General features: G+C 38.7%; 1 protein-coding gene across 2 annotated transcripts in view; it reads left to right on the forward strand.

Annotated features, from left to right (window-relative positions):
- The window catches only part of MAEL (maelstrom spermatogenic transposon silencer), a 60,806-nt gene that overhangs the window by 19,070 nt on the left and 27,318 nt on the right, over nt 1-14,418 (forward strand). For both annotated transcript variants that reach the window (XM_049881133.1, XM_049881134.1), the window contains 3 exons: nt 2,363-2,487; nt 3,378-3,432; nt 3,558-3,699. In XM_049881133.1, the coding sequence (XP_049737090.1) occupies nt 2,363-2,487; nt 3,378-3,432; nt 3,558-3,699 (322 nt within the window). The remainder of the gene's footprint in view (nt 1-2,362; nt 2,488-3,377; nt 3,433-3,557; nt 3,700-14,418) is intronic.

Genomic DNA, 14,418 nt, shown 5'->3' on the forward strand with positions numbered 1-14,418 from the left:
AATAGAGAAAGCCATAAAAGAAAAGACGGACAAGAGAAAATATAGAAGCATGTCATGTTCACTTAAATTTTTGAGCATCTACCGTATTTGTGCCCATTCCAAAGAAAGGTGATCCAACAGAATGTGAGGACTATTGAACAATATCATCAATATCAGATGTGTATAAAATTTTGCTGAAGATAATTGAAAAATGGTTGCAGCAGTACATTGACAGGGAACTGCCAGAAATTCAAGCTGGATTCAGAAGAGGACAGAGAACAAGGGATATCACTGCGGATGTCAGATGAGTCTTGGCTGAAAGCAGAGAATACCAGAAAGATGTTTGTTTATTGACTAATTTTTATTGACTATGCAAAGACATTCAATTGAGTGGATCATAACAAGTTATGGATAACATTGCAAAGATTGGGCATTCCAAAACACTTAATTGTGTTCATGAGGAACCTGTACATAGACCAAGAGGCAGTCATTAAAACAGAATAAGGGGATCCTGTGTGGTTTAAAATCAGGAGAGGTATGCATCAGGATTGTATCCCTTCACCGTTTACTTAATCTGTATGCTGAGCAAATAATCCAAGAAGTTTATTATATGAAGAAGAATGCAGCCTCAGGATTGGAGGAAGACTAACAGTCTGTGATATTTAGATGACACAAGCTTGCCTGTGGAAAGTGAAGAGGACTTGAAGCACTTATTGATGAAGATCAAAGATTACAGCCTTCAGCATGGATTACACCTCAACATAAAACAAATCCTTACAACTGGATCAATAAGCAACATCATGATAAACACAAAAGATTGAAGTTGTCAAGGATTTCATTTTATTTGAATTCACAGTCAATGTCCGTGGAAGCAGCAGTCAAGAAACCAAATGACCCATTGCACAGGGCAAATCTGTAAAAGATCTCTTTAAAGTGTTAAAAAGCAAAGATGTCACTTTGAGGGCTAAGGTGTGCCTGACTCAAGCCATGGTATTTTCAGTCACCTCATATGCATGTGAAAGCTGGACAGTGAGTAAGGAAGACTGAAAAATAGATGCCTTTGAATTTTGGTGTTGGTGAAGAATATTGGATGTACCATGGACTGCCAGAAGAATGAATAAATCTGTCTCGGAAGAAGTACTACAACCAGAATGCTCCTTAGAAGTGAGGATGACGAGACTTCATCTCATGTACTTTGGACATTTTATCAGGAAGGACCAGTCCCTGGAGAAGGATACCATGTAGAGAACGAAAGAGAGGAAGACTGTCAAGGAGAGGTGGGTTGACATAGTGACTGCAACAGTGATCTCAAACATAGGAACGATTGTGAGGATGGCACAGGACCAGGCAGTGCTTTGTTCTGTAGTTCATAGGTTCACTGTGAGTTGGAATCCACTCGATGGCACCGAACAACAATGACCATGTGATAGGTAGGTGTTCTAGATGCTGAGAATAAATCAGTGAGCAAAACATAGTCCTGGCATTCGTGGAATCTATGTTCTCATGGAGGGAGAAGACAAAAGTCAATTATGTAATACTTTAATGTGATAAGTCGTATAAGAAAAAAATCATCAGAATAAAGAGAATTGAGTAGGAGGAGATCAGCAGCATCTAAACTTCCATTTGAGATCATTTTCCTTATGGCTGAAGAATACCTTTCAGTATTTCCCTTAGTGAAGGGTCAGAGAGGACTTACATTCTTTATATTCTTCCAGGGAACCTGGGGTGCTAGCAAGTCAGGCCCCCAAAACTGTCAGAAAGCAGACTTCTCAGCCATTCAGCTTGCTCTTCTGGAACTGGCAAATGACACCAGGAGAGAAACTGCCCCCAAAGCTAGACTCACTTCTCTGCATTTCTGTGTTCTCATCTTGATCCTTCACTGCTATGTGTGCCCTTGATAATACTCAAGCTTTTATTTTTCATGGGAAGTTTGGTCTGAATGACCTGGTCTATGCTGTACTCCAAGTAGAAGTCTTTAACATACAGCCTTTTAAAAAGCAGTTGTTACTATTTAATTTTCCAGCCTTGTTAGTAAAACACATTCGTGAAAGGCAGCGTAGTGATAGTGAAAACACTGCAGGCTTGATCGCTTAACAAACCTGAATTTGAGTCCTGATTCCACTACTCACTAGCTGTTAACTTAAGACCAAGCTGTATGATTCTCAGTTATCTTTTCTTGACATGTGTTTACCACCTGCCTCACAGGATGGCTGTAATATTATGAAGTAAAATATGTAAAGTACCTAACCATCACCGGGCTTGGTACAAGTGCTTAAATATGAGTTACCCATTGCCCTCTTCATGGACCCCAACTTCTCTAATACCTACCCCGTGATATTGTCCTGGTCGAATTTTGAACTCCCTCCTTTTTATTTTCTCCCAGGTGATTCTAGTCACAAGATTCCCATTTCAAACTTTGAATCTGGGCATGACCAAGCAACTGTGTTACAAAACCTTTACAGATTCATTCATCCAAACCCAGGGAGCTGGCCACCTGTCTACTGCAAGGTAATTTCAGCTTAAGAATTTCTTGTAAAGTATCCAGAAAGCATTTTTGCTTGTGTATTAGCCGTGTGTGTGAAAACATGTTTATCCTGAATTATTTTGAATAAAATTAGATATGATACCTAACTATAGGAATTTTGGAGGCTAGAAAAGCTGAACTTACTTCTACTTTCATTAAGAAAAAAAAAAAAAAAACACCGCCATCACATCAGTTCCGACTCATAGGGACCCTACAGGACACGGTAGAACTGCCAGTAGAGTTTCCAAGGAGCGCCTGGCGGATTCGAACTGCTGACCTCTTGGGTAGCAGCCATAGCACTTAATCATGACACCACCAGGGTTTCCTTCTACGTTCATAGATCTCATGTTTTTGAGTTCCTTCTGAAATATCTTCAATATCTTTTTACCTTGAAGAATGGATGTTGTAGTCTGTATGCCCATCCTCCCAAGCAAGATTATCTTTTATTCAAAACTATATTTGTAACAAGCCCTTGCCCTCCTTTTTGTAATCTTTACAGAGTCTGTATTTGTTCCTTGTTTTGTCTAAATTCTTCTAGGCTAGGAGTCGAAGAACTGGGTTCTAACCTTACTACTCATTAGTGTAATCGTGAACAGATTCCCTAATCTGTTTCTGAATGTTGGTTTCTTCATTAGCCTATTCTAAGTCTCACTTGCTTTTCATAAAGTGTGTTACCATTGCTGTACAAATGTAACTGGTTCTAAATAGCAGTAGTCTTATATCATTTATTTTGCTTTTTTTATAATTCTTGATTTAGTCGTCAAAAACTCTTAAGCCTTTCCCACCCCTCAATTGGAAAAGGCAATGAAAATTAAAAGTAACTCAAGCTAAAGAGAAGGGTAGGAAACACGAGTAATTCTTTTTCCTTCTCCAGTCTGATGATAGACCCAGAGTCAACTGGTGTTTGAAGCATATGGCGAAGGCATCAGGTAAGTAAAACTCTTCCTTACTGCAAAAGTACATTATAATACCTGTATTTGTTTCCATTTCGATGTACATATTCCCAGTACCTGAATTCACTAATCGTATGTGTTTCTCTGTTTACCAATGGAAGAAATCAGGCATGATCTTGAACTTCTTACTGTAGAGGACCTTGTAGTGGGGATCTACCAGGAAAAATTCCTCAAGGAGCCCTCGAAGACCTGGGTTCGCAGCCTCCTAGATGTGGCCATGTGGGATTATTCTAGCAACACAAGGTATTTATAGTGACTTTATACTTTTCTGAACTGAGAAAATACGGTAGTATTACTTGTATATGCACGTGGGGTCACCATGAATCAGAATTGACTCACTGGCAGCTAACAACAACTTGTATAGGCTTTCCTTTTTTTTTTTTTGCAGTATTTTCCTGTAAAGCCTTGGAAGCATTACATTTCCTTGAATATAAGATTCCACTGATTTTAAGATACATGATTTTGTGTACCACTAAAAAAATTAAAACAAACCGTCAAATAAACTGAAACGGTGTCTTACCAGAATTTTTATACTGATGAAAGAATACATTTAGATTGATTTAGACATTTTTACTATATAGAATTCTTGTGCTTACATAAAAAGGAATGTGTCAGTGAAATAAATTGGCAAAAGTAATTTTAATGTTGAAATTATTTCAGACTTAGTAAAAGTTGCAGTAACACTAAAAGAAAGTCCTATGTATCATATTCTCAGATTCCCCAGTTGTTAACATTTTGATACATTTCCTTTTTAATTTTCTCTTTCAATTTATGCAAACTGTTTCTTTTTCTGAACCATTTGATGGTAAGTTGTAGTAAATTGCAGTCCATGATGTCTCTGCCCCTTCAGTGTGTGCTTCCTAAGATCAAGAATGTTCTACGTTACTGCAGTAGAGTTAACAGGATGAAGATACTTCTATTGATGTAATACTGTTATCTAATCCAAAGACCACGTTCGTATTTTCCAGTTGTACCAGTAATGTCTTTGATAGCAAAAAAAAAAAAAAAAAATTTTAGGGTCCAATCCAGGATCACATTTGGACTTAATCTAGAACAGTTCCTCAGTTCAACTTTGACTTTCACGAGCTTGATGTTTTTGAAGGTACAGGCCAGTTATTTTCTAGAATGTTTCTCAATTTGGATTTGTATTTCCTCGTAGTTAGATTGAGATTATGTGTTTTTGGTAGGAACACCAAAGAAGCGATGTTTTGCCTTTATAAGTGAATCATATCTGAAGACGTAGTGGTGTCAGTTTGTCCCACTGTGGATGTTAGGTAACTTTGATAACTTGCTTTAAATAGTGTCTAGCAGAGTTCTCCATTGGAAAGTTACACAGTGGCTGCAACAAGGGGCTCAGACATAGCCACAGTTGTGAGGACGGTGCAGGAGTGAGCAGTGTTTCGTTCTTTATACGTAGGGACGCTATGAGTGGAAGCTGACTCAGTGGCACCTAACAACAATAACAACATGGTTGCTATCACACCACCATGGCGAAGTTGAGTAATTCTGACAGAGACTGTAAAGCCTAAAATAGTTACTATCTGGACATTTACAGAGAAAGTTTGCTGACCCCCTAATCTAGTAAATTGATAGAGAAGGGCTCATGAGTACAGTATTCCGTGCATTCTTGCATGTTTAAAACTTCCTATTGTCTTTTTTTTTTATTGTCTTGATACTTGGCTGGAGATAAAATCTTTGGTTTACAGTTTACTTAAAATCTTTGGTTTGTAATTTACTTCCTTGCGTTTCTAGAAAATGCAGCTTTTTGAGCATTGCTTTTGAGAAGTTTGGTCAGTTAATTCTCTTGGCCTTTTAAGTTATTTGATCTTTTTCCCTGGCAACCTTAAGAATACTTTTTTTTCAGCTTTAGATTCTTACAGTTTTAGTATGATATTTTTCTGAGTTTATTTTTGCAGGTCAGTTTCCCCAGATACTTGATAAACCCTTTCAATATGTAAAAGCAGTTCCTGTTTCTGGAGATTTTTTTAAGGTTCTAGTTTGATTTTAATTCTGTTCCATTGTTTTTTTTTTTTCCTTAAGGGAGTCAAATACATGTATGTTTGATCCTCTTTGCCTGTCTTTCATTTCAGTCACTTTCTCTGGCTTTTACTATTTCTCTTTAATCTGAATTTTATCATCATCATTTTCTGCTTTCTTCAGTTTCCCTGATTAACTTTTCATTTTTATCTATTTTTCTTTATTCACCTTATAATTTAGTGTTACTTCTTTCCTGAATTTAGTCAACTCTTGTTTTATATCCATTTCTGTTCTTAGTTTTAACATTTCTTTTGCAAGGTATCTTTTAATATCCTCAAATTCTTGTCTGAGGATACTTAATTCAGTATAGAATGTTATGGTAAAATGTTAGGTTACAGTTTTCTTCTCCTTCATGATTGTTTTTAGGAGGGGAGCCGTTATAAGCTAACATGTTTAATTTTGATATTCTGTTTTCTTCCATAGTAACTCTGTATGGATGAAGACACATTGTTCCTTTGCATTTCTTAAGACAGTTGTTGATTTGAGGAGGTTTACATAGGGTGGCTATGAGTCAGAATCGACTTGCGGCACACAACAACAACGAGATTCTTAATTCCAGTGCTCCCTGTTCTGTCTGTGTAGTGAAGTATTGTTTCTTTAATGGATGGTTTGGTGGTTGGAGGGTTGTTAGTCTTTCCATTTGTTTTGTTTAATTTTGTCTTGCGGGATCCTAAATTCTCTCTCTTGCTTTTTTCTTTTCCGTGCATTTTCCAGAAACATCATATTCAAGACTGTCTCCTTGAGTCCCACAGGCACTTTGAAGTCCCTTTTCTGTAGTCAGTGATCTGACCTACAGGGACCCTGTTTTGGTATTGGTGCACTTAAGTGGACTTTCTCATTGTGGGGGTGGTTTTAAATTAATACTAGGCTTTACATTTCTCAGTTCTCTTGTCCCCACATTTTTTTCCTGAATTCCTCTCTCCGTATAAAGCTGTATTTATACAGCTTGTAGTGAGTTTGAAAAATCTCTCCATTCAAAACTAAGGTTTATTTTTTAGTACATGTATTTGAATTTTGTAGTGTTCTCTGTTCTTTAGTTATACTGAAGGTATAGATTTTGTGTGTTTGGTTTGGATTTTTGTTTGTTCTTAACCTATGAAGTTTGTGGTTGACGTGTTAGGATATTAGGATTTACATAGCCACCGTTACCTCAGCTACCGTCAAAAGTATTTCTAGAACTTCATATTCAGAGTCATTTGCTGTCCATGTTTTTATACATTAGTGTGTTTTATGTCATCGAGAGTGTTGGTGATTGTCTTAGTTACCTAGTACTGCCATAAGAAAGACCACAGGTGGGTGGCTTTAAAGAACAGAAATTAATTTTCTCACAGTTCTGTAGGCTTAAAGTCCAAATTAGTCTCAGCCATGTTGCCTCGTTCTGTAGACCTCTCTCTGAGTTTCTGGTGTCTCTGGCAGTCTTCAGCTTTCCTTGGCTCGTAGACAGGTCCTCACATGACATTTGTCTTTCACCCCTGTGTGTGTCTAGTCTGCTCTTTTTATAACTCAGAAGTGATTAGATTTAAGACCTACTCTACTGAGGTATGACCTCGTTAACATAACAAACAGGGTTATATGTACTGTACAGGGGTTAAAATTTCAGCACATATGTTGGGGGGGGGGACAATTTAATCCATGATAGTGATACAGCATTTTTAAAAAGAGAACCCAGCTTTTGTCTCTGCAATTTATTCCAAGCCACTGACACCTTTTCAAAAGCTTTGATGCTGGTTCTTAATCTTATCAGAAGATGTCAATATAAAGTTTCCAGAGACAAACCAGTACCTCCTCAAAGAATCTTTAAATGGTTCATTGGCTAAAATGCTGAGGGGTTGCAGTTGTCTGTTTACCTTCAAGAATAATAATCGAATTCTTACACGCTTAAGCAATAACACTTATTCTCAGACTGCCCAGTAGCAATTGTAAGATACCTTCAATTGTAAGATACATTTAACTTCAGTTATAATGTAAAAAAATAAACTAAGAAAAGTATGTCTCAGAATTGAAGAAATACAGTATTGATCTGAGTAAGTACAGGCTGCAAAAGACTAGAATAGCTTTGGTGTAAGACATCTTTGCGGCTTGTAAGGTGGGGTTTGTTAAAGTTGAGACTGTTACGTAGTACTTTAAGCATTTTGGTAATAAATTGCTGTGGGCTGGGTGGGTCTGCCTTTAACTGAGCTTAATAGTGTAGTGGGATTCCAGCACACAGTATTATACAAGAGAGTTGGGACCATAGGACAATAGAAACTTATTAGAATCTGTTAATATAAGCAGATGGGACTCATTTTAACATGACTCTTAAAGATCTAGAAAAAGTTGTTAAAGTTTTCAGTTAAGTTTCGTAAATAACCTCTCTCGGAGAAATGAGTAGGTTTTATATTGGTAAAATAGAGTAAAGTTAGACAAAGTAAATATTAGAGTTATAAGTAGGCAGGCTGTTAATAGCCATCATGTTATTTTGGAGACTAACATATTTGTAACTTTCATAGATCTCCCATTTTCCTTGATGTCTCTTATCATAGTTGTCCGTGGATTAATTCACTGTGACATGGCAGCTATTATTTAACCAGCAGGTGTTGATTGAGCCTCTCCTCTGTGCCAGGCACTGTGTTAAGTTCTGTACTGAAAGTGCAATGGTGAACAAGATCAACGAGGTCCCTGCCTTAATGAAGCTAACATTTAAGTGGGAACAAGAGACATACAATAAATAATACAGAAAATTGTAATGTTAGCATGTAATAAGTGCTAAGAAGGAAATCAACAGGATGCTTTAATACAGGAGAGGGTGGAGAAAGGTAGGCTACTTTAAATAGCCTGCCTCACTAAAGCTGAGATCTGAAGCAAGAGAAGGATGCAGCCATGCAAAAAATGGAAGTAAGAGGAGTATCCAGGGCAGAGAGATGCAAGGGCTTTGAGGTAAAAGCTTGCTGGAAATTGTTAGATGGTCGGGGCTGCCTGGAGGCTGGTGAGCAAGGGGGAGAGCGGCACAAGAGGAGGTTGAAGAAAGAAGCAGGAGCCAGAAACACAGGGCCATGTTAGCTGTGGGAAGGAATTTATCAAGCAGGGAAGTGACAGTCAATTTAGGTTTCTAAAAGGTGTCTGAGTTTTTAAATGAAAATATTGGAAGAGGGCAAGAAAGGAAGTAAGGAGCCTGTAATAGATTAATTCTGTAGTCCAGACAAGGATGGGTTTGGTCTGGGACGGTGACAGTAGAGAATGGAGAGGAATGGGTAGATTGGTAAAAATCAATAGACCCTGCTGATGGGCCGGATGTAGGAAAAAAAGAAACTAACAACAATGCCCAAGTTTCTGGTAGATGGGGAAAAGAGAGGGGCAGATTTAGAACACTGTGATGCATCAGAGCTCGAGATAACAAGCAAGCACTTGGTCGTCCTGTTCCTGAACTCAGTTGGAGAGGTTTGGTAATTCTGGCATTTATTTCACTCTGTGCCAGGCACTGTTTTGGGCTATGAAGAGAGACAAATCTCTGCCATGCTGGACCTTACAGCATGCATATGAGGTCACTTAGGCAGAGGACAGAACCCTAGCAAGCTCTGACCTTTTAAAACTTGGGCAGAGGCTAAGTTCTTGAGGTCCCAGTACCACTTAGGCCACAATTACCATGTTACACAAACCATTGCTCTTGTCGGTGTTAATGAGGACTGAAAAGATGTGGACGAAAGCTAGGATCATGGATTCAATAATTACACGGATCGTGGTGGTGGTGGTGTGGGCATGTTTGCTTTATTTCTCTGGATTATCTCATTCTTTTGAGTTGTGGGTTCTTAACGTTTCCTTGTTTAGCTTGGTCCTCCTGTCTTGGTCCTTTTCATATTGCAGGCTTTCCTTGAATATCTGATTGTCCTTGGTTATCTGTTAGAAATGAGGCTGCAAAGACGAGTATGTGTTCAGTACTGTTTGGTAGGAATTATTAACTGATTAGGCTTTGCTGTAGGGAAATAAAGGCGTTCCTGGCAACACAAACAGTTAAGCACTCAACTGCTAGCTAAAAGGTTGTCAACTCAAACCCACCCAGAGGCAACTTGGAAGACAGGCCGGGCGATCTGCATCCCAAAGCCTTGAAAGCCCTACAGAGCAATTCTAGTCTGCACACATGGTTGACTGTGAATTGGAATCAATTCGACGGCAACTAACAACATAGGGAAATCAAACAAGGTAGCAACTTGTTAAGCTACAGGCAAAATCTTAAATGCTGGAGTATGGAGGGCTTTGCTTTAAGGTACCAGCATTCACTCTTTCTACTTAGTTCTCCAGTAACCGTTCACTTCTTTATACAGAATCAGGGAAGCTGACTATTTTTTATAGAAGAAATTCAGCCTCATGTTCTACCCCTATTCTCAGGGTAGGGACATGTCCACAAATTCAGAGCCTCTCCAGAGTTTGGACAGACAGATCTTCTCCTTCTTCTCCTGCAGCCTGTTCCAGGAGTACTGACAGCTGTGACTTCTTCTGTCCAGCTTCATAAGTTACCACTCCTTCATTTACTTCCTGCTTTTCCACTGATTTGTTAAGTTCTCTTCCATGGAGGATTTCTCCTGTTTTCTTGATTGTAGAAGCTGTCATTTTATTCTTGACTGTTATGTGATTGGGTCTTGGGAGCAAGAGGAGATAAATTTATGCATGTCATTTAACTGACCACCTTGAACCAAGTCTGTATTAATAATAGTATTAAGTGATGTAGTTTTATATTTTGATATCACTTTGGAATGACTTTTTCTTCAATTCAACAAGCTTTTGACATTCAACAAAATTTTGAACAGCTCATACATAATAACTAGGCTAAGTTTGAGTTGTGGAATGACATCAAGGACATGATACGTGAAGAAAGCAAGAAGTCATTAAAAAGACAAGAAAGAAAGAAAAGGCCAAAATGGATCTCAAAGAGACTCTGAAACTTGCTGTTGAACGTAGAGTAGCTGAAGCGAAAGGAAGAAACGATCAAGTAAAACAGCTGAACAGAAGATTTCAAAGGACAGCTGAAAAAGGCAAAGTATTACAATGAAATGTGCAAAGACCTGGAGATAGAAAACCAAAAGAGAAGAACACGCTCAGCATTTCTCAAGCTGAAAGAACTGAAGGAAAAATTCAAGCCTCAAGTTGCAATATTCAGGGATTCTATAGGGAAAATACTAAATGATGCAGGGAGCATCAAAAAAAAGAATTGGTTGACATTCAGCCATTTCAAGAGGTAGCATATGATCGGGAACCAGTGGTACTGAAAGAATTGCAAGCTGCACTGAAGGCATCGGTGGAAAATAGGGCTCTAGGAATTGACAGAATATACCTGTTGAGATGTTGCAACAAATGGATACAACGCTGGAAGTGCTCACTCATCTATGCCAAGAAATTTGGAACACAGCTACCTGGCCAATGGACTGGAAGAGATCCATATTTGTACCCATTCCAAAGAAAGGTGATCCAACAGAATGTGGAAATTATCAAACAATATCATTACTATCACACACAGATAAAATTCTCCTGAAGGTCATTCAAAAGCAGTTTCAACAGTACACTGACAGGGAACTGCTAGAAATTCAAGTCAGATTCAGAAGAGGACATGGCACAAGGAGTATCATTACTGATGTGAGATGGATCTTGGCCAAAAATAGAGAATACTGTAAAGATGTTTACCTGTGTTTTTTTGACTATGCAAAGGCATTAGACTGATGGATCATAACAAATTATGGACAGCAATGTGAAGAATGGGAATTCCAGAACACTCAGTCGTGCTCATGAGGAACCTGTACATAGACCAAGAGTTAGTTATTTGAAAATACAAGGGAATACTGTGTGATTTAAAGTCAGGAAAGGTGTGTGTACTCTTCCACAATATTTATTCAGTCTGTATGCTTAGCAGGTAATCTGAGAAGTTGGGCTATGTGAAGAAAAATGGGGCATCAGGATTGGAGAAAGACTCGTTAACAACCTGCAATACGCAAATGGTAGAATCTTGCTTGCTGAAAGCGAAGAGTACTTGAAGAACTTAGTGATGAAGATCAAAGACTACAGCCTTCAGTATCAATTACACCTCAACATAAAACAAAAATCCTCACATCTGGACCAATAAGCAACGTCATGATAAACGCAGAAAAGACTGAGGTTGTCAAGGATTTCATTTTACTTGGATCCACAATCAGCGCACATGGAAGCAACAGTCAGGAAATCAAATGACGACGTATTGCATTGGGCAAATCTGCTAAAGACCTCTTTAAAGTGTTAAAAAGCAAAGATGTCACCTTGAAGACTAAGATGCACCTGACCCAAGCCTTGGTGTTTTCAGTCGTCTCATATGTATGCAAAAGCTAGACAGTGAATAAGGAAGACCAAAGAAGAATCCATGCCTTTGAATTATGGTGTTGGCAAAGAATATTGAATATACCACAGACTGTCAGAAGAATGAACAAATCTATCTTGGGAGAAGTACAGCCAGAATGTCCTTTAGAAACAAGGATGACGAAACTTTGTCTCACATATTTTGGACGTGTTGTCAGGAGGGACCAGTCGCCGGAGAAGGACGTCATGCTTGGTAGAGGGTCAGTGCAAAAGAGGAAGACTCTCAGTGAGGTGAATTGACACAGTGGCTGCAACAGTGGCCTCAAACCTAGCAACCATTGTGAGGATGGCATAGGACTGGGCAGTGTTTCCTTCTGTTGTACATGTGTTTGCAATGAGTTGGAATCGACTCTAAGGCACCTAACAGCAACAGACTAGGTTCTGTGGGAAATATGGGAAGGAGTGACATGGCCATCCTTGCCCTCAGTCTACTGTCTGATAAGAGCAATAAAGCATGTGAAGATACTACAATCATATGCTAATTTCTGATAACTCTAAAAAATGCCAAAAGATTATGGTAGATCATATAAAGGAGAAATTACTTCAGTGGAAGAATTAAAAAATATGAAATGCTTTATGGAATAAATGTTTTATTTGGTTCTTCTGGAAAGATGGATAGAATTTCTGTAACCAGAGATTGGGTTGAAGAAAATGGCCCAAACAGTGGCTGAGAGGAATGAAAGTACAAAGACTGTTGAAGAAAAAACAGTTTAACTAGAGCATAAAGTATACATACCTGTAGGATGACAGTGGTTTATGAATATAAAGCAGATAGAGGTGGAGGTTATCTTTAAAAATAAGAAGCATATTAACCTTAAAAGAGGAGGAAAGGAGATCGTTGGGTTCTTTTGAGATAGAGAAAAAGAGGAGTGTAAAGGCCCTTGTGCTGCACGTCATTTGAGTGAGATAGTGCTGGAGCTTTGAGGGTAGGCTGTGAACTTACTCAGAAGACACACTCGCTTGTGCCTGATGTTAGGACTTCGGAGTGGATATTCATGAAAGAAACATACTTGAGATGAATTAAAGTTGGATGAAGATTTAAATCTGCAACGTAAACGTTGTTGTTATGTGCTATCAAGTTGGACTCATAGAGACCCTCTATATGACAGAACGAAACACTGCCGAGTCCTGTGCCATCGTCACAATCATTGTTACGCTTCAGCCCATTGTTGCAGCCTCTGTGTCAGTCCAGTTGAGGGTGTTCCTCTTTTTTACTGATCCCTTACTTTACCAAGCATGATGTCTTGTTCTAAGGACTGATCCCTCCTGATAACATGTCCAAAATATGTGAGATGAAGTCTTGCCATCCTCGCTTCTAAGGAGCATTCTGGCTGTACTTCTTCCAAGACAGATTTGTTTGTTCTGGCAGTCCACAGTATATTCAACATTCTTGCCAATGCCACAATTCAAAGGCATCAGTTCTTTGACCTTCCTTATGCATTGTCTAGCTTTCACATGCATATGAGGTGATTGAAAACACCATGGCTTGAGTCAGGCACACCTTAGTCCTCAGAGACATCTTTGCTTTTTAACACTTTAAAGAGGTCTTTTGCAGTAGATTTGCCCAGTGTAATACGTCGTTTGATTTCTTGACTGCCGCTTCCATGAGTGTTGATTGTGGATCTAAGTAAAATGAAATCCTTGACAACTTCAATCTTTTCTGTGTTTATCATGACGTTGCTTATTGGTCCATTTGTGAGGATTTCTGTTTTCTTTACGTAGAGGTGTAATTAACACTGAAGGCTATGGTCTTTGATCTTCATCAGTAAATGCTTCAAGCAGTCTTCACTTTTAGCAAGCAAGGTTGTGTCATTGGCGTATTGCAGGTTGTTAGTGGGTCTTCCTCCAATTCAGATGCCACCACCTTCTTCATATAGTCCAGTTTCTTGGATTATTTGCTCAGCATACAGATTGAATAAGTATGGTGAAAGGATGCAACCCTGACATACACATTTCTTTACTTTAAACCACATGACATCTCCTTGTTCTGTTCAAATGACTGCTTCTTGCTTTATGTACAGGTTCCTCATGAGCACAGTTGTTTTGGAATTCCCATTCTTTGTAATGTTATCCATAATTTGTTAGGATCCACACAGTCGAATGCCTCTGCATAGTCAATAAAACACAGGGAAACATCCTTCTGGTATTCTCTGCTTTCAGCCAATATCCATCTGTCATCAGCAGTGATAGCCCTTGTTCCATGACCTCTTCTGAATCCAGCTTGAATTTTTGGCAGTTCCCTGTCGATGTACTGCTGCAGCAGCTTTTGAAAGATCTTCAGCAAAATTTTATTTGAGTGTGATACTAATGATATTGTATGATAATTTCCTTATTCTTTTGGATGACCTTTCTTTGATATGGGCACAGATATGGATCTCTTCCAGTTTCTTGGCAAGCTGTATTCCAAATTTCTTGGCATAGACAAATGAGCACTTCCAGTGCTGCATCCATTTGGTGAAACATCTGAATTGGTATTCCATCAATTCCCGAAGCTTTGTTTTTCACCAATGCCTTCAGTGCAACTTGGATTTCTTCCTTCAGTACCATTGGCTGGTGATCATATACTACCTC

Source organism: Elephas maximus, chromosome 3, assembly GCF_024166365.1.
Source record: "Elephas maximus indicus isolate mEleMax1 chromosome 3, mEleMax1 primary haplotype, whole genome shotgun sequence".
Lineage (NCBI taxonomy): Eukaryota > Metazoa > Chordata > Mammalia > Proboscidea > Elephantidae > Elephas > Elephas maximus.